Here is a 20,092-nt window from a genome sequence, read left to right on the forward strand (position 1 = left end):
GGAAAAAATGAAAAACTTTCAACATTGGAGGCTACTTGTGCTCCTTTGTACTGCCAGCTTAACTTTTTTTTTTATGATGCCCTTAGGAGTAAAACCTCTGCTCTTTGTTTAATTGAGATGAATTGTTAAACTTTCACTATTTGCAGCTACACAGCTCTGTAAATCAGAATTTTATTGATTTTTGTGCAACTGAATGAAACCCAGAAATGGATGAGATGTAACACATGATTTCAGATTTTTTGTGTTTGCCCAAGTTGCCGTTTAAAAATAAAAATAGATTGATGTTCCATAATAAGTAAATGATATAAATGTGAACTTTAAAAATTAAGGCTTACTAAAAAAAAAAAATTAAGGTGTACTAATAATGTTACCCATCTTATCTGGTTTTATTTGGGTTTCCCATAAGATTTAATTTGTCGAGAGGATTTTGCTGTTCTAAAATAATAAAAAGAGAAGCCACTGATTGCTAATGACTCCTGCAGTGCTGACAGTCCTTGATGAAGTGTTCTTTGATTATGTGTCAAGATGAATGGAGCAAATCTTTGACAGACACAGACTGTGGCTGGAGAGAGCCCAGCATTAACTGCTGACCTTGCCATCCCAAGTGAGCAGGTGTTGAATGAGCTCAGTTCCCTCTCAGCCCTTCTTTTTCCCTGGTGGGTCATTGGCTCCTGAGTAAGATAGATGCATGCAATAGAAGAGCTGTTAATAGCATTTACTCTGTCTTAATCATTTTTAATCCATTCATATTTCAGTGTCTGAGACTTGGCAGGATGTCAGAAGCCACAATACAGGCAGGGAAATTTTTCTTTGAATAGCGAGGACCAAGTAAAATTGTTTTCCTGATATTTCATTTGTTAAAACACGTAAGAGTGGAATATTCCCGCTTAGATCCCAAATAAATGCCCCCAAAAGATCTTGCCAAAAAGACCTTCCTGGAGTTTCTTATTATCTTCATTAAAAAAAATGGCAATAAAGTCATTTTATCAAGCTTGCCAAGTATCATAATAAGATATTCCTGGCATATTAAATTTACTTAATAACTTTGACAGAAGTTGACAGACAAGTGTTGTCTTTCTGATGTCAAACCTGTTGGGAATTTGGATCTTTTAACTCATTACTGATAAGACTTTAACCTCTGCTTGGCCTTGTTGGCCCAGCGTGTTTTTTTCCTTCTTTCTTCCCAGCTTTATTGAAATATAATTGATACAGTGCACAGGTTTAAACTGTACAACATGTTAATTTGATACAAAATGATTCCAACCATAGCATTAGCTAATACTTAGTCCCATCACATAATTACCATGTTTTTGACTTAAAATTTTTTTTTAATTGAAATATAGTTGATTTACAATGTTGTGTTAGTTTCAGGTATACAGCAAATTGATTCAGTTATACCTATCTATCTATTCTTTTTTAGATTCTTTTCCCTTATAGGTTATTACAAGATATTGAATATAGTTCCCTGTGCTATACAGTAGGTCCTTGTTGGTTATCTATTTTATGTACAGTAGTGCGTATATTTTAATCCCAAACTCCTAATTTATCCCTCACCCCCACCCCTTTCCCCTTTGGTAACCATAAGTTTGTTTTCTATGCCTGTGAGTCTATTTCAGTTTTATAAAAAAGTTCATACGTATCATTTTTCTAGATTCCACATATAAGCAGTATCATGATATTTGTCTTTGTCTGACTTACTTCAGTTAGTATGATAATCTCTAGGTCCATCCCTGTTACTGAAAATGGCATTATTTCAACTTTTTGATGAACAGGACCTGGCTGTTCCCTTAAATATCTTATATAAAGAATCTGGGGAACCCCAGTAAAATGCCAGGAAGACTGAGACACTGATCTCCATTGGGATTTGTCAAATCTGAGGTCACGTGGGCTGGCTTTCAGCGTCTACTGCGATGGATGCGTGGATCTGAAGTCTGTACGTGGCTACTGAGGATGATTTTGGGGGTGTAGAAGTTCTTGGTAGCGCAACAGCTCCCCACATGATAGATTCTGGATCAGACTTGGGGTTAATAACTTCAGGGTAGCAAGAGGACGGATGCCTGAGAGCACGTTGTCTTCGCCTTCCAAATGGCCTTCCTCCTCTCAGTGCTGGCCTTTCCTGGGCGGAGATGGGTCTTGACTGGAGGGGGAGCCCTTTCTGCCGTTTGAGTTCTTGCTGAGCCCTGGGGTGAGGGCTGGTGGGGCGTGGGGGGGTTGTCCAGGCCATTGTGGGAGAGAAGGCTGAGGGCTCCTAGAGGAGCATTTGGGGCTTGAGTCAGTTGTGTCTTTGAAAAAATTTACCCATTTTGGACTTGTCTGTGGAAGCAATTAGGGAGATCACAGGACCGTTTCTGATTCCTGATTCTGTACAGTGTCTATTCAGAAAAATAGAAAACAGTCAACTGGAACAGGGGATTATTTGAGCACACACAGAGTCCTGTTGTCTCAGAGGCATGCCTTCAGACAATTTGCCTTTTAGTGAAGTTTAAGCCCATGAAAGGAAATAAAAAGTGTTTTATTAGATGGCAAAGAAAGATGGACTAGACTTATGAGACTTTGAGAATTTTGGCTTTTTCTTTGTTAATGCAAACTTTTGGAGAGAGTGACTCTTTATATAATGCAATTTATTTGTACAATGTGGTAATTATCGCGAACAGTTAATAATTATCTTCCACTGGGTAAAATACCAGTGTGCGTATGTGTGCGTGTGTGTTGTGTATCTTTTGTTTAAAGCTAAATATTTCTACTTCTGAAGATGAGTGTACCTCAGGGAGGTAACCAGCTAACATTTATTACGCATCTATTTTGTCCAAGACCTTATGGCAGTTCCTGCTTGCCACAACTGTGGGAGTCAGGCAACATTATTTCCCACCTGAATATGTGGAAACTAGAACTTCAAGTGAATTGGTGCCTCACCCAGTATCGTACACCTAGTAGGTAGTGGGGTGGGGATTTGAACCTGCCTATGGCTTCCACAACCATTCTTGCCCTTCTGTAAGAGGCTGACTCATTCACTTTAGGTCTGGCTGGAACCCGGCACAGCTCATTGCGGTTTACGGAATATGTTTACATCCATCACGTCTCTTTTTTTTGTTTGTTTTGTCTTTTTGCGGTACGCGGGCCTCTCACTGTTGTGGCCTCTCCCGTTGCGGAGCACAGGCTCCGGACGCGCAGGCTCAGCGGCCATGGCTCATGGGCCTAGCTGCTCCGTGGCATGTGGGATCTTCCCGGACCGGGGCACGAACCCGTGTCCCCTGCATCGGCAGGCGGACTCTCAACCACTGCGCCACCAGGGAAGCCCCATCACGTCTCTTAAGCATTGAATCTTGTTTCCTGAAAGCACACAAGGAAAAGCAAGGGATCCACGAATGTGACCAGTGATGTGTTGTGTGAACAGAGGCAGGAAAAGGACTTACTGAGTGCTGAGTGACAGAGCATGGGTCTTCCTGACCTTGGTATGAAAACAGTTCAAGTTCTTGGTCAGTGAGGAAAATCACTCTTAGTCCAAATTCCTACATAGGCTGTTGGGATTGCCCTCTACGATGTGTTGGGATTGCTGAATTCGTTAAAGGGAGAACTGGAGGAAGCTACCAGAAGCTTGCAGTGCATCTGAGAACAACTGTCCCTTTGATCCGCCTTCTCCACCAAGTGTAGTCGGGTTTTAGCCCAGCTAGAACCTACGGGGCAAACTCAGCCTGGATTCCAGAAGACCTGACTGCTTTCTTGCTTAAAGACCATTAGAAGATGTCTGCAGTTTGTTCTGGATTGAATTTTCCTCAAACTGAGCCAACTCCCACCCTGGAGTGAGTTTTTCAGGGTTTTCCTGGGAGCTTAGGGACTGTGGCTACTTCAGACCAGAGGGGACTCTCTGGGCTACATCATCTCTTCTCACTGTCCCTTTAAAATACCTTAAGCCAGTGGTTCTCAAAGGAGTCACCTAGAGAGCTGATAAAGAACACAGAGGCCCGGGCTGGTTGAAGCAGGACAGAACTGGGCCCTCTGTATTTTTACTAAGTTCCCCGGATGGTCCTGATACCACAGTGTGAGAATCACTTCCATGTGTTTTCTTGCCATTGTATTTTTTCCTCACACTATTCTTGGCTTGAACGCTCTCTTCTGTTCTTTTCTGCTGTCCAAATCAAATCTAATTTTCATGCCTAGACCCTCTCCCCACTGTCATCCTTTCAGCTACTATGTTTCTTTTTTTAAAATTAATTAATTAATTTATTTTTGCTGTGTTGGGTCTTCGTTTCTGTGCGAGGGCTTTCTCTAGTTGCGGTGAGCGGGGGCCACTCTTCATCGTGGTGCGCGGGCCTGTCAGTATCGCAGCCTCTCTTGTCGCGGAGCACAGGCTCCAGACGCGCAGGCTCAGTAGTTGTGGCTCACGGGCCCAGTTGCTCCGCGGCATGTGGGATCCTCCCAGACCAGGGCTCGAACCCGTGTTCCCTGCATTAGCAGGCAGACTCTCAACCACTGCGCCACCAGGGAAGTCGGGTTGTTTTTTTTTTAAATTGAAGTATAGTTGATTTACAATGTTGTGTTAGTTTTGGGTGTACAGCAAAGTGATTCAGTTATACATATCTATATTCTTTTTCAGATTCTTTTCCATTGTACATTATTACAGGATATTGAATATAGTTCCCTGTGCTATACAGTAGATCCTTGTTGTTTATCTGTCAGCTACTAAACTTCTTACCATCCAAATGTCCAGTGGTCAGCCAGCTCGGGCACTGTGCTAGGTGTGAGTTTGAGTCCCCTATGTCAAGGAGTTTCCAGCCAAAGAGTTACAATAACAGTAAGAGGAGACGCAAGGCACTGAGCATCCCACAGAGGAAAGCACCAGCTATGCTGGGGAACGGAGTCTGGCAAAGTTGTCCTGGTACAAGAAGGAGCAGGAATGAGTTGGGCAAAGGAGGGAGTGGGACAGCTCTTGTCTTCTAGGTTGTAGGACCAGCACAAGTCAAAGTAGGGATGACAGCACAGATGATTCAGGGGATTTGAGGTACGTCGATACGTGGGAAAATGTACATGAAGTGTGAATTCTGCTTTTGTGACTCATTCTTTCCTTTACAGAAGGCATCAGTTACATTGTAAAAAAAAAAAAAAAAAAATGTGTGTGTTGAAAAGTTCAGAAGACGTAAAGTGGTAGAATGTAAAATGTTGAAATCCTCACCAAATTAGACGGTTCCACCTAGAGGGAGGACGAAAAACAAAAAAAAACCAAAACCAGTTGTTTATTTCTTTGTCTCCCTTGCTAGTCTCTAAGCAACTTGAGACTAGGGGACGTTCATCTCTGTGTCCCTAGAATGATCATGGGGCCTGGCATAGAGAATGCAATTAGTGATCAGTGGGCGAATGAATGAGTTTCAGACCCAGGAACTTTGGGCAAGTCCCTTTACCTCTCTGGGCCTCTGCTTCCTCAACTCTAAGTAAAGATTTTATCTTACATTGTGACTGATCACCTATATCCCAGTTGCTTGCTTTTGAGGCCCTGAAGTTCACACGCATGTACCCGCTAACTAACAGCCCGGCCAGCTCTGTTCCAGGCCCTGGAGATCCAATTAAAATCCACCAATCAGCCAGTGCTGAATGAGCATGTCATAGGGAAGGCCATGTGCTGGGCACGAGCAGATGTAAGTGTGTGACTCCCCTTACCTTAAGAGAAAGTTTATAGATAAGGTAAATATGTGGAAAGATAAATGGGCTTATGCTAAGTGCCAAAGGACAGAATCAGACTTGCAAATGTACAGGGTACGAGAGGGGCTGCTCTGAGCAGTTCTATAGCCAGTGTCTTTTGACCACCAGGCACCATCCTCTGTCACCAATGGACCCATATTGCAAGGTATTTTATCTCTCAAATACCCTGGATTCATTAAGAAAATTTTGTTTCTTCCCATGTCTTATCGGCCAATTGGAATTTCAGACCAGCATTGAGAGATCCTGTGTTCTTAAACTGAGTTGATTGAATTCTAGCCAAAAGCAAAGAAACAATGGCAATAATGATAGAATTGTCCTCTCTTGAACATTTGCCTTGTGCCAGACATTATTTCATTTAATTATCATAAGTGTTTAGGAGGGGACTGTTGTAATCTCTGTTGTCAGAGGAGAAGATTAAACTTCAGCTTCGTACTCAAGCTAGTAATTGTCAGAACCAGGACACAGAACCAGACCCAGACCACAGGCTCATGCTCTGACTTGCTGTAGGCCTGTGCCTGTGGCCCGTCCAGGGTAAATATGTGATTTAGGGCAGCATTAGGCAAACTACGGTCCCCTGGGCCAAATCCAGCCACTTGTTTTGGGGTGGCTTATGAGCCAAGACTGGTTTCTTACATTTTTAAGTGGTTCAAAAGCAAAAAAATCAAGAGAAGAATAATGTTTTATGACACGCAAAAATTATATGAAATACAAATTTAATGCTCATAAATAAAGTTTTATTGGAACACAGCTATAGTCGTTAGTGTACTCATTGTCTGTGGCTGATTTCAAATTACAACAGCAGAGCTGTAAGACCTGCAAAACCTAAAATATATACTGTCTGGCCTTTTACAGAAATAGTTTGCCAACCTCTCCTTTAGGGCATTCATTAGGCTTTAGGAGATGTTGAAAATCGCCTGTTGCCTTGCATTGCTGTCCTCACCCATCGTGGACAGGCTCTGCTGATAATTTTATGATTCTGCATTCTCTTTTCATTGCTAGGATATCAAATAAAAGTGTTTACTTTGTGACATCACTGGCTTAATAGTACCTGCCCTGGGTGATTTACCCAGGTGCCGCTTTATCCAAGGTCTGTTTCTTAGAGAGGACGATGGTATGACCTTGCCTTGAAAAAAAAATTTTTTTTCTTTTTTTGGTGGTGGTTGTATTTAGGTTATTGTTAAAAGCTGATTGGAGAACAGTTGTCTGGATGTCCCAGTGATGCACTTTTTAATCGAAAGAGAATATTGTAGGCGGAAAAATCTGTATAAGAACTGACCTGTTACTACTACCTCTGGTTGTTGAGGCCACCCTGAGACTGTCCTGGCACGTGGGGAGGAGCCAGGCCTGGGTCCTGAGCTCTCATCTTGCTGGCAGTGAGGGGAGTGGGGTTGATGGTGGGTTTGCTGAGAGCATCTTTCTCCTCTGGTGGATGCAGGATGGCCTCAGTGCAGCTCTGGCCGTGATGGGTCACAAGAGACGAGAATGCAGCCAGTCCGAGAATTTCAGCCCAAGTTCCTCTTAACATGCAGCAGAATCCAAGATGCTGTCTTGCCTTTCTCTGCTGTTCTTGCTTCTGTGTTAGCAGAAATACCTCCTGGTTCTGCTTTTTCTGAGTCTTTGTTGTGACAGCTCACCCCTCCCCATGCTTCACCTCTTGAACCCTCCTGTCCCAGCTCTTGCTAGTGGTGATAACGGTAATACTAGCTAATATTTATTGTGCACCCCCTGTATGTTAAGTGCTTCGCATGGATTGTGTCATTTAAGACTTGTCACGGGAATCCTGTGAGGTAAATCCTGTTTAAACCATTTATTTTTTAAGTTATGAGAGTTATCAAACGCACACAGATGAACCCCAGGTACCCCTCTCTCAGGTTCCGTACTTAGCCCTCTTTTGCCCCACCCTTGCCCAGGTAGGTAGTTATTGTAGCTGCTGAAAGGGGCTGAGAAGCTGGCTCAGGTGAGTGCAGCTGGTAGGGCTGGACTCCAGAGTGTCTTCACCCCTGTGCCCTCCCACCCGACAACTGATGTTCGCTGCTGTTTATAGAGCACCTACTATGTGCCACTTAATCCCCGCATCAGGCCTACAGAGTAGATGATAACTTACAGGTGAAAGAGCTCAAGAAGTGAGGTCACTGGCCTCCAGACTCCTTGCTAATTAGTGGCAGTACTAGGATGCAGATCCAGAGCTGAGGCCCTGCCCATTTTCTACCCCAGCCCGTTCTCTGTCCTCCTGTCTTCCTTAGTGCAGTGGGCATCAGTGGGGTGGTGGTTTCGCTTGTGGGAACCTCTGTCTTCAAACCTTGGAAGAACATAAGGTTACTCCAGGATGATTTCTCAGCGGGCGTGGAGAGCTTCTGCTGCAATCACTGCTGGCCCTTGTGGCCTCAGAGATAGAATCTACCATTGACCTTTTGGCAGGCGTTCATAGCTAATGAGAGATCCTTTAGCTTTTGTGGTCAGTTGAAGGCAGAGCTCGCAAAGCTGGCACCTCGAGTCCTGATGTTCAGTCCTCCTCCGGGAGGAAGGGGGAGAGGGGTGGGGGACTGGGGAGATGGGAAGGCATGGGCTGTGGATGCACCCAGCTGGGGGTGGGGTGGGGAAGGGGAGGATTCTGTGACCAGCTGGCCCTGAACATAGAAGGCACTTGGTAAATGGTGGCTCTTAGCTGTTTTTATCCGTACTCTAAGGTGGATGGGCGGTGCAGGAGGGACTTGGTGGGATTTATGGAGTGGTTTTATTCAGATTCAAGAGTCGGAAATGAAAATCTTGACTTTCACAATCAACTGAAAGATCAGAGCTCTCTACCCTGGTTTTGCTCCTTTTTGGGGGTGGTGGTAGCATGGGGGAGCAGGTCAGGGGATGAGCGGAGAATTCAGGGACAGGCAAAATGGTCCACTTTATATTCACATTGTGTACAGTATTCACATCTGACGTTGGCGGGAGGTCTCTTCCTAAGAGAGAAGCTTAGAAAGTAAACATTCGTTAATAATTGCAACCCACAGATTTTGCAAACTGCACTTAAGTCAATGGTCAGAAACTCAAATGGTGTCAGGGTGTGTTGGGAACATAAATAAATGGAATAGGCCAAATAATGAAGTCACAGTGCCTCTCGATCTTTTATATGCTCATGTTTGATAGAGAAAATGAACAGTGTGGGTGCCATGTTGCTTGGCAACTGCCATTTTTCCTCTGTGTTGAGGTGACAATACTAGGGAGTAGTGGTAAACTCTAAGCACTTACCCGTGGAAAGGGGGAGCTGATGCTCAGATCCAACTCGTTGCTTAAATGTCTCCAGGTCCTCCCCTTCCCCTCCCCTCCCCTCCCCTCCCCCCCGCTCCCCTCCCCTCCCCTCCCCTCCCCTCCCCTCCTCCTCCCCTCCCCTCCCCCTCCTTCCTCCTCCTCTTCTTCTGCTTTTTTCTTTTTTCTTTTTTTTTTTTTTTGAGGTATGCGGGCCTCTCACTGTTGTGGCCTCTTCCGTTGCGGAGCACAGGCTCCGGACGCGCAGGCTCAGCGGCCATGGCTCACGGGCCCAGCCGCTCCGCGGCATGTGGGATCTTCCCGGACTTGGCACGAACCCATGTCCCCTGCATCGGCAGGCAGACTCTCAACCAGTGCGCCACCAGGGAAGCCCCCTGCTTTTTTCTGGGAAGCTGAAAATCAGGATTTACAAGATGCTGTCTCCTAATTTAAAAATATTTGCTTAAGATTTTAAGAAACACTGTGGCAAAGCATCATGTTTTATACTATAAATATATACACTCTTTATTTGTCAGTTATATCTCAATAAAGTTGGAAAAAATACAATGGGGAAAATAGGACAGTGTTCTAATGGAGGTATATTAAAAAAAACAACAACACTGTGGAATAAATAAAACATGTCAGTGGGCTAGGTTTGGGCAGTGGAGCTTCAGTTTAGGACCTTCAGATTTATTGTATGATGTGGAGAAAAGGTTCAGAGAGGGGCCTGGGTTCTGCCGACTCTGATTCTCTCATGAGATGGGAGGTGAGTCCTGCTGGGGAGCCCATGCATTGGTGCTTTAGTCTCAGGGCTGGGTGATCTGGGTTGAGTTGCTGAACCACTCTGGGACTGACTTTCTTCCTCCATGAAGTCAAAGGGGAGGTCGATCACTATTTTACAAACTGTGTTCCTTGAGGTGCCTTGGGGGTTTCTTAAGTGTTTCCTGTGAGTTTCATAGAAAACACACCGCCTCTCCAACCCCTTCCAATTTGGCTGTGTGCAATTGTAATGAAAACACTTGCCCAAATATGTGTTACACCAAGTTTTAATACATTGGAGAACACCAGTGTCTTAACTTGCTTATGCATCTATTATATTGAAAATAAGAACAAGGTAACTTGAACTTTAAATGTATAATGAAAAGATTGCTTTTATTCAAGTGTACATATATGCACATAGACATACCTACATAGATATATATGATATGTGGAACTCTATGCATATAGTTCTTTAAGACTCTTTTTGAAAAAAAAAGTTCTGCTGCTAAAAATACCCATGGAAACTTCTGGCCTGGGATTTCCAAGGTCATCCTCAACTCTGCATCTCAGAGTTCACATAGCCTCACCAAAATAGTCCCTCTGGTTACTTTTTCCTCTGTGCATTTGAAAGGGAAATGTTCATCATGCCTTCAACTGTCCCAAGAGGCAAGAGATGAGCCACCTGGTCTTTTTAGGGTAATTGTTGCTCATTCCTTCTGTCAAAGCCTCACCTGGCTTTTGGGGGGGCACAAAATTAGGAATTATGCTGACCCTTCTCCACAGTCCCTTTTGATGACAGTGTCAAGTTCAGAGAGTCATAGCATATATGACTCTGCAAATGAGGCAGAGTCAGCCAGCCCGTTCTCACCTTGCTTGGCCCAATGTCTCATGCTGTAGGTACTGCTTGCCATGCTGCCTATTGGTCTGCCTATTCCCTGCCTGTGGACTCTAGGGTGGAAATGGATACCAGGCGTTCAGGCTGCCCCACAATGCCGCACCTGTCTTCTGGAAAGTTTCCCATAAAGATGTTTAGTGCCTGGCTTCTGGGTTCAGAGGGAGCGCCCAGCCTTTCTACCGTTTTCGTGATCAATGATTTACCTTTTTATACCAGTTTTAAAGGGAGCTGTTGGGTAATTTTCACATAGGAGATAAATGGAAGGAAGAATGATGGCCTTTCAGAATTGAAATTTGGGCATGCACCGAATCTCATAGAATGCTCTTTGATTTTAAAAATCTCTTGAAGCGGTTCACGTTTTGTTGAATTATGTCAGTGGGTAAAAATAACTATTGTCATATGGTGTGTGGGCTTGGTTTTGGAAGGATAAAGAATCTATTGTTACCCATTGTGTTATTCAGTCGCTTATCACCCAACCCTAAAAACCAAACGTGTATAATAGAAAACCTTAAGCTTTGTCACTTGCTGAGATCCAGGCTCTGTGCTAAAATCCTCAAACTCCGCTCCTTTTGAGAAGAGTGCAGAAGCCTCCTTAATTCGGTCAGTTTTAATGGGTGGATGGAACCTGTCCCCAGGGCCCACGTCAGGCAGGGGTTTGTGACGGGCAGCCCCGGAAGTGCCTTTGGGTTCCGTGGTCTCAGCTGAAGTTTGTCCAGCATCCGAGCCAGCTTAGCGCTCCTGGGAGCGGTTTAAGTCAAGAGCTTCAGTCAGGCAGACCTGGGCCGGAAGCGTAGACTTCCTAGCTGTAGGATTCTGGGTCAGGAATTTAACTTTTCCAAGGCTTATTAGTTTCTTCATCTGTAAAATAGGGATCAACACAGTTCCTGCCTCGCGGGTCCTTGTCGTAAGGCCTAAAGGAGTTGATGAATAGAACACCTGTAGTGCAGTGATTGGCCCATAGTTAAGGGCTCAATCAATATTATTACAAGTAGAATCCATTAGCGTTAAGTACCCGCACAGGATCACTCTCAAACCACCCGTGCCCCTCCCTCTCTGTCCCCCAAACTTACGGGGTGCTTGGCACCCCCTGCTTCTCCAGCTGGCTGGCTCCTGCCTCCATCTCTGCACTGCGCTGTCATTGTCTTTGGTACCGCTCTCGCCCCTGGCTCTCGGTGTCAGAACCACCTTATGTGCCCTGGCATCTTTGGCATCCAGCCCAGGGCCTGGCGCAGTGCAGGACCACAGGAAACGGCACGAGTGGCTTGGACTGAAAGGGCTTCAGAGCCTGGAGAGCTCCTGGGGCTGGAGTGGTTGCAGAAGGTCATCAGGTGAGCTGACGGGTGGCCACTTCAGAGGTTCAGTGAGGCAGGAGGAAGGCTGTGAGGCTGGGAACATAGGAACCTTGTTTTGTTAGAGCCCCAAGAAAACTCAGACGCGGGGTCTGTATTGCATATATCCTTCCGCCATTTTATACTTGATGAAATGGATGGCTTGGTGAGATCCAGGTCCCCTGAGCTCTCAAGCATCAGGGGAAGTGGAACCTAACCCTCTTGATTACCCTGTTGGGCCGTGCCTACCGGATTCACAGGCTCTGCAGTGATGTGACATGAGCTCTGTGCTGTGGCTCTTCCATGTGCCCCTGCAGACCCCTGCCCCCCACCTCCACCCTGCTCTGCCCACTGGGAGGAAGCTGCCCTCTGTGGTCTACACCAGCAGGTGCCCTTGACCTGCAGCTTCCCCACTGGGCCAGTCCAGCAGCAGGAAGCCCCCAGTGGAGATGGGGGAGGCAGCCACTCAGCCTGTTCCCTTGTCCTGTCCCACTGCTCCTGCCTCTAGGGTTCTTGCCCAGCTCTTGCCCATTTCCCTTAGCCCCACCCACACCCTTGTAAACAGACCCTTTAAAAATTCTCCTCAGTTACAGTGGTAGAGTGTGTCATCTGTCCCTGCCAGGATCCTAACGAATACTAGCACGTTTTAGAAAGAGTAATCTAGCAGTTCTATTTTAATTTTCCACTGTGCATTGAAGGGAGAGACTAGAAGAGAGGCAACCAGGTATGTGGACGAAGGAATAGGACCTGCTCTTCACAAAGGGCGTCAACTTAGCTTTTGGCCTTTTATATTCAAATGAGGAATTTTAGGTAGAGTTGCAGCAGTACTTTGACAGGACTGAGACAAAGATATACTGCAGCAGATATAACCCTCTTCTGGCTCTTCTTAATTTAAAAAAAAATCTTTTTTTTTTTTTGAATTATCACATGCTAGTAATTAAAAAAAAAATTTTTTTTTCCGGCCACGCCATGCAGCTTGTGGGATCTTAGTTCCCTCACCAGGGATCGAACCCGGGCCCCCTGCAGTGGAAGCACGGAGTCCTAACCACTGGACCGCCTGGGAAGTCCCCTTACTTCTTTTTGGTGTGTGTATTAAGAGCTTCAAGATATAAAAATGGAAATGGTCTGTCTGTATCAGCCCAACAACGAGGCTGTTTTCTGTTAGTTAGGGCTGAGGGTTATGAGGTCTTGCTTTAGGGTGGCCACACGACAGAAGTGGGAAGTCCAAGTGCATTGTACAGCGAAGCATCTTTAGGACATGGCCACTGAGTGTACCCAGCAAGGGCGAAGGAAGGGAGGAGTCAGGTTATTCCAGAGTTTATGGACTGCGAAACACGTGTAACGGGGCAGTCACAGAGGTACTTGGGAAGAGAATATGTACAAGTCTGTTTTGGTGCGCATCTAGTAGTGTTCAAAGTGGACCACTGAGGTAATGACTGTAGCTTTGGCCGAGTTGGGGGCATTGAGGGCAGTGTTAGCAGTTTTCTCTTCTCTGGGCCTGGAGGAAGATTCTTGTGACTGGAGCCACAGTCTCAGGAATGGGGGTGGTTCCCAAAGTGGGGGAGGGAGAGCTTTGGCTCATCAGCATAACCAAAGGAGGTTGTGAAACAGAAACACATCCCTGGGGGAGGGGAGTGATAAACAAGGCTGGAAGTCTTGACAGTGAGGGTCTCTGCTCCTTAGAAAAGAAGAAGACTGCTGTACAGTGTTGGGTGATCTTGGGCATAGTTAATGCCTGGCCATCTGGTCGACCAATGGGTGGACCATTGTCTGCTGTACCTGGGGTATCTAGGTAACGGGAAGTCCTTGGCAGAACTGAAGACAGTATTATATTCTTTTTTCGTATGTTGGCATGTCTTCCTCCTAAGACAGTGAGCTTAATCTCTCTTCTCAGTGTTTGCTCCTTTTGCCCAGTTATGGGGCCTGAAGAAGCCTTGGGCCACCTGTGTGGGTGACTTTGCAGGGTGGTAGTGAGAAGATGGGTAAGCTATGAGTACTCCATCTGGGTTTGCATCCCAGGAGAGAAGGCTTTGGGGAATCTTGGCTAGAATGGTTGAGGTCAAGATAGAGGTCAAGACCTGGATTCTGTTTCTGGTGCTTCCTCGCTGGCTCTATGTCCTTGGGTAAGCCACTTACTGTCTGTGCCTCAGTGCCCACCTCTGTAACTGAGTTATTGTTCAACTATTTATACACTTGTAAAGTATGAGTTTCAGATTGCCCATTGGTTTTATCAGTAGGGTCTGAGCTTTGGTGTTGTCATCTGTAAAACAGAGATAAAAATACCTTGCAGAGTTGCTGTGAAGATTCAAAGGTGATGATGGTCGTAATAGCTTAAATAGATCATTTAATTTCATATTCACTATAACAAAGCAGGTATGATTGTTTATAGATGTAGACACCGAGGGACAGAGAGGTTAAGCTACCTGCCCAAAGTCACACAGCAAGTAAATGGTGGCACTGAACGGTTTCCCCCAGGTGGTCTAGTCCCAGAGCCCAAGATCCCATGAGTCTGTGCTCAGACAAGGTCTGTAGAAAGCCCAGCTCAGTGCCTGGCACACAGTAGGTGCTTAGTAAACTTGAGTTCCTTCCTTTTTATCCTCAGAATGCATTCGGAAGTGGAGGTCCCCACAGTGCTTCTAGTAAGGCTGTTCTGCCCACCCCATGTTTTCTGATGTCCAGTTCGGGGTGGGGGTTCATTCCCCCTTCTTCGGCTGTCAAATCCACCTTTCAAAACCTCTCTATATATTACCTTCCTCTTCTCCTCCCCACCCTCCCACCCCAACCTCTTCCTTCCGGAAGCTTCCTTTCCCTCCTCCCTCCCAATGGCGGAGCTTGATAATAAACAGTCACCTACTTACTATCATTTTTTTTAAAAAAAATTGAAGTGGAATTCACATAACATAAAATTAACCATTTTAAAGTGTACAGTTCAGTAGCATTTAGTACATTCACGATGTTGTGTAACCACCACCTCTCTCTAGTTTCAGAACATTTTCATCACCCCAAAGAAAATCCAGTACCCGTTAACAATCACTCTCCCTTCCCCCTCTTCCTAGCCCTTGGCAACCACTAGTCTGCCTTCTGTTTCTATAGATTTCCTTATTCTGGACATTTCGTATAAATGGGATGACAATATGTGTGCTTCTGTGTCTGCTTCTTTCATTGAGCATAATGGTTTTGCGGTTCAACTACATTGTAGCATGTATCAGAGTTTCACTCCTTCTTATGGCTGAATAGTATTCCGTTGTATGTGTATACCACATTCTGTTAATCTGCTGTTAGGTTGTTTCCACCTTTTAGCCATTGCGAATAGTGCTTCCGTTGACCTCCACCATCTTTTATGCAATCGCTGTCCCCTGTTGCAGTTTGGGCACAGGGGCTGTGGCTTTTGGTGTCCCCTGAGGCCTAGACAGGGTGAGCTCATTCATAACCTCTGATTGCTGGGTCTGTTGAAACCAAGAGGGAGAAGGCTGGGAGCTAGATGTGCCCCTAGCTCTTGGGCCTGGCTCTGCATACTTTATCTGGTTTAATTTCTGCCTAGAGGGAAGTAGAGAGTGGAAAGTGCTGGTTTTTCTCCACCCTGAATTACTTCTCCCTCCTGTGCCTGGGACAAGTTCATAATAACCAGTTGGGAAATTTCTTAGCTCTGTGACCTAAGGTCTACTCTGACCTCAGCATCCTCATCTGTAAAATGGGGATGATCGTTCTTGTTTCACAGAGTTGTGAGGATTAAATGGGTTGGAACCTGCGGAATGCTTGCTTCTTTCCCTACCTGGATTTGGAGTTCTGGGTGAGGGACCAGTTGAGGGAAGGCACTTGGAGGAAGGACGATTTTTGTGGAATCCTTCTCGATTAACAACTACCAGTGCCTTTTGGGGTCCTCTTAGAAGGGGAAGAAGCTGAGATAATTCTCATCACCATGTTTAGCTGTCACTGCTGAAAAGTTGTCCCCAACTTCCCTTTTCTGCAGTTAGTTAACTCTGATGCTCAGTGTATGAATCTGTGGAAATTTTCTCCCATTTCACCCCCAGGCCCAACTAGGCTCTGAGCTAACTTCAGGAAGATGAGCTTTCTGTTGATTGTATTCTTTTAAAAAGTACTTATGAGGCATCCTCCATGCCAGTTAACTTGTAGGGTGTTGTTTGCAAGGGTCTTTTTTTTTTTTTCCTGTGGTCACTGGAAGAGTTTGGGGGCCTGGCAGACCAGGACTTGCCTCCTGGCTTTACCTCTCACTGACCAGCTCTGTAACCCTTGATGACAGATCACTGACCTTTCACTTTTTTTTTAATCTATAAAAACGTGAAAATGAGTCACCTTGCTTTGTGGTTGCCGTAGTGTTCTTTTGGTTGCAAATCTTAGACAACCCAAACAAGAGTAACTAAATAATAAGGGGTATTGCATCTCCCCAGGCAAGAAGTCTGGAGGTAGAAAGAGTCTAAAATTGCTTGACTTGGCAGTGCAGGGATCCAGGTGTTTTCTCTCATTCCCTTCATCAGCCATCCTCAGCAGGTGGGTGAGCGCTTCCCTCCTTGTCACATAGTGGCTGCAGCGGCTCCAGGCATCATGGGTAGATCTGCTGAAGTCCAGCGAAGCAGGATGGTGTTTCCTTCCGTCTGATTCCTTTTTATTAGTGAGGAAGCTCTTCCCCAAGAGACCCCTTGCAGACTTCTCTTAGGTGCTCTTGTCCTTCGTTTTAGTCTGCATCCTTTAGGTCCCCTGGGTCCTAAGGCAAGGATTAAACTGCTAATGCTTTATTTGGGAAGTCAAGGCCTAGTGAGGTCAAGATGAGGGAACAGAAGGGGGAGTGAGGCCAAAAAGACATGAAGCCATGTGATGTAGTGTGTTATCCCTCTGGCTACGATTTCATGATGAACCTTGAAAAGATACCAGCTGGTGTGTATGCCTGGCACATAGGGCCTTCTTTGGGAGGGTTGCCAGGAGAAACTGTACCTGGATTTGTCAAAGAAGCACACTGATAATATCGCTTGAAATTAATTTTTAAACCTTCCCTAAGTCCTGGTACATTTCTCGCCAGTTGCTTTACCCTGGAAGGTAGTGTAGCTAGTGGTTTAGGACACAGACTCTGGAGTCAGACTGCCTGGGTTCAGATCCAGGTGCTATAGCTCACCAGCCCAGGAGGGACCTGTGCCTGCCTTTTAGTAATGTTTGGAGGATTAAGTGAGTTAATATCTGAAAGCACTTGGGACAGTGCCTGGCAGAGTCAGTGCTCTGGGCATATGATTTTAATCTTTGGAAACGTAACTTTTTGCCATGACCATGATTCTCAAACTTTCACCTGTAGAACTCAGAGTCCTTTGACACGTTGTCCTGTGTAGTGACTATCAGCCATTCAATGTTTGCTGAGTCTAGGACTGTAAAGGGCACAGATGGGGATGCACAGACACTCTTCACCTTCATGTGTGCCCTCAGTGAGTGGTACCTACCCGAGGGCATCCTCCATCTGTCCTCCTCTCTCCCTCTGCCACGGCCTTCTGGGACTCGGAGCCTGTCTTCTTTAGCTCTCGGGCTTTAGCACAGCGCTTGACACATGCAGGTGTGCGGGAATCGCTTGTTAATGAGTTGTCAGTACTTTCTGCCTTGAAGTCCTTTTTTACAGACATGTCTTATTTCCCTTACTTTCCTGTAAACAGTTTGAGGACAGGACCCAGATCTTTCATGTCTTAGGCAACATTTGGTTGGATGGTTGGATGATTGAATGGATTCCAGGTGAGGACACAACATATAGATGCCCAGGCAGAGAGATAATAACATTGCAAAGGGCCAGGACATGCCATCCGAGGGTCATGAGGTTATGTAGTTGAATGTTTTCCAACTAATGGGCAAAAAAAAAGTTTGCTGCCCTGTGCTGCTTAACTAGCAACTGACTCCTCCTTTTGCTCCCTCTCTTGTGGTCCATCCTGGATGACGTGGATTGATGCATAGCATAGATTGAGGGGCAGGGCCTGGAGGGAGGAAGATGAGCTGGAAAAGTTTAGGCCTGAGATGAGGAGGACTTGAGGGTACAGTGCAGTGGTGGGAATGGAAAGTTTGAGAGAGGGGGTGAGTAGGCAAGTATATCAACAGGGCTTCCCGTCCCCCCCGGCTTGCAGGGAGTGAGGAGAGGAAGAGTACTGGATTCCTTTGAGTACTAGTGCCTGGGTCACTGGGAGACAGGACAGAGGCCAGACCCCTCCCCCCCCACCCCCCTTCTGTCCACCTATCTCATGAGATGAAAACTAATGTTGTTCTTATCTTCTCCATTTGATAAATGCAAATTTTCAGGATAAGCGGGAGGAATACTGGCCTGGGTAAATCAGGCTCCTGGGACCTGACTGGCCTTGGCCTTAGCCTTACTGTGGGACCTTGGACAAGTTTTTCCCTTCTCTGGGCCTTAGGGGTTGCCTCCTCTCCAAAATGAGAGGCTCATTCTTTCCTTCCGTGGCATTTATTGAGTGCCTACTGTGTGTGATATTCTAGGCACGGACATAGACGCGGTTTCTGTTCTCGTGGAGTGTACATTTCAGTTGAAGGAGACTGACAGTAACTGAGGTGAATGCCGGGAGAAAACTCACCAGTGATGTGGTGGACAGTGAGTGGGGCTAATTTCCATTGGTTGGTTGGACACGGACTCCGTGAAGAGGTGGCATCTGAGGCCACAGTCTGGGAAGGTCTGGGGGCAGAGTGTTTTTGGAGAAGGGAATCAATACGTAAAGGGTCCAAGGGAGAATCAGCTTCAAGAACATTGTAAAGGGTGTGAGAGGCTATGAGATCAGAGAGGCCACACAGGCTGTAGTGAAGAGGTTGCATTTTATTCTAAGTGTGATGGGAGGTTGGAGGACGCTTTTTTCCACTGGAGTCCCTTTTGATTATTTTCTACTTTATAAGGACCATACTTTGAAATATCCAAAAAGGTGTGTTAACTAAACAACAGAATGAGCAATCGTGAAATATTTTAGGTTTTTAAAGTGTGGGGAAATAATGTATGGCTCGTGATAAATATCTTTGAGGATCCCCAGGGATCTAAAGATGGCAGACTGAGATACGGTCAACTAGACAATCTTTAAGGTCCCTCTGTTTCAAACATTTATTCTTCTCAAAGCTGATTGCCATGTGATTAAAAAAAAAAGATGACTGCCACCTACTGATAGAAGATGAATTTTTGCACAATGAAAATCTCAAACCCGGTGGATTTCTTCTGTCACGCATCTGGCTTTATACCCTCCGTTTCTCGACCTGAAGTGGCTCTGAGGAAGGGGTGATGGGGCGATGGTCCTGCTTTCCTTTCTTTCTGACCCAGAGAATCTCAACTCTTGTTTCGATGTTCTTCTGCCTCAGTGCACAATGTAGCGACAGGAAGGAGTGCTGACCTGGGGAGTTGCTCCTGTTGGATGTTTCAGTGGGAAAAAACACTGCCAACAGTTGTCTGGTCTCCATTGTTTGTAGTTGACCCGCGTTTACACTGAATTCCCCTATTCAGTGGCCCTACACCCTAACCCTGGCCAACAGGCCTTTGCCTAATGTATTTAACACCCCGCCCCAGTTATTAAATTCCCAACTGCTTTATTTCTGATTTGCATTTGCCGTGGCTGAATGAATCTACTGACTTCCGTTTTCTTTTTCTGTTACAGATCGTGTGTACAGGTGACTGTAAGTACCACTTCCCATTCCACTCTTATGTTGTTCGCTACTGCCCCCCGATGGACACAGCAACATTAACAGCAACGTGAAAATCACAGAAAATGCTAATTTGCTAAAACTTGCTTAGTTTCCAATTTTTCTTTAGAAGTGGGGTGAGGGTGAAAACAGCAAGTGAAAGAAAAAATTTTTTATTTGTGCAATCCTGACAAATAAAAAAATAATTTTTCTGTGATTTTTTTTCTAGCCTACATCTGTAGGTGATCAAAAAAAAACCACTTAGTTTTCATAATGCAGTATCATTTATATTTATTTCATGTACTGTTATCCCATAATTATTTTCTTGTGTTACTACATTACCACATGATTTTTAAAATGGTGTACAGGCTTTGCATAACCTTTGGAAAACCAGACGTAGCCTCCTGGATACTTTGCTTCCACGTGGAGGGCTGAATCCCAGTTGCTGGTCCACTGAGGTCCTCCCAGGTCTATAGTAAAATGAGAAAAATAGGGACAGTATAATAAGTCTTTTATGAAACTAAAT

The 20,092-nt window shown here is 45.4% G+C and overlaps 1 protein-coding gene across 1 annotated transcript in view; it reads left to right on the forward strand.

Moving 5' to 3' along the window:
• Positions 1–20,092, forward strand: part of PTPRJ (protein tyrosine phosphatase receptor type J) — a gene marked incomplete at its 5' end in the record, with an annotated part of 171,189 nt that overhangs the window by 94,269 nt on the left and 56,828 nt on the right. Inside the window, one exon of the mRNA XM_082659638.1 lies at positions 19,542–19,560. Within this exon, the coding sequence (XP_082515764.1) occupies positions 19,542–19,560 (19 nt within the window). The remainder of the gene's footprint in view (positions 1–19,541; positions 19,561–20,092) is intronic.

This window comes from Grampus griseus (genome assembly GCF_964374135.1).
Source record: "Grampus griseus genome assembly, chromosome: 8".
Taxonomy (NCBI): Eukaryota; Metazoa; Chordata; class Mammalia; order Artiodactyla; family Delphinidae; genus Grampus; species Grampus griseus.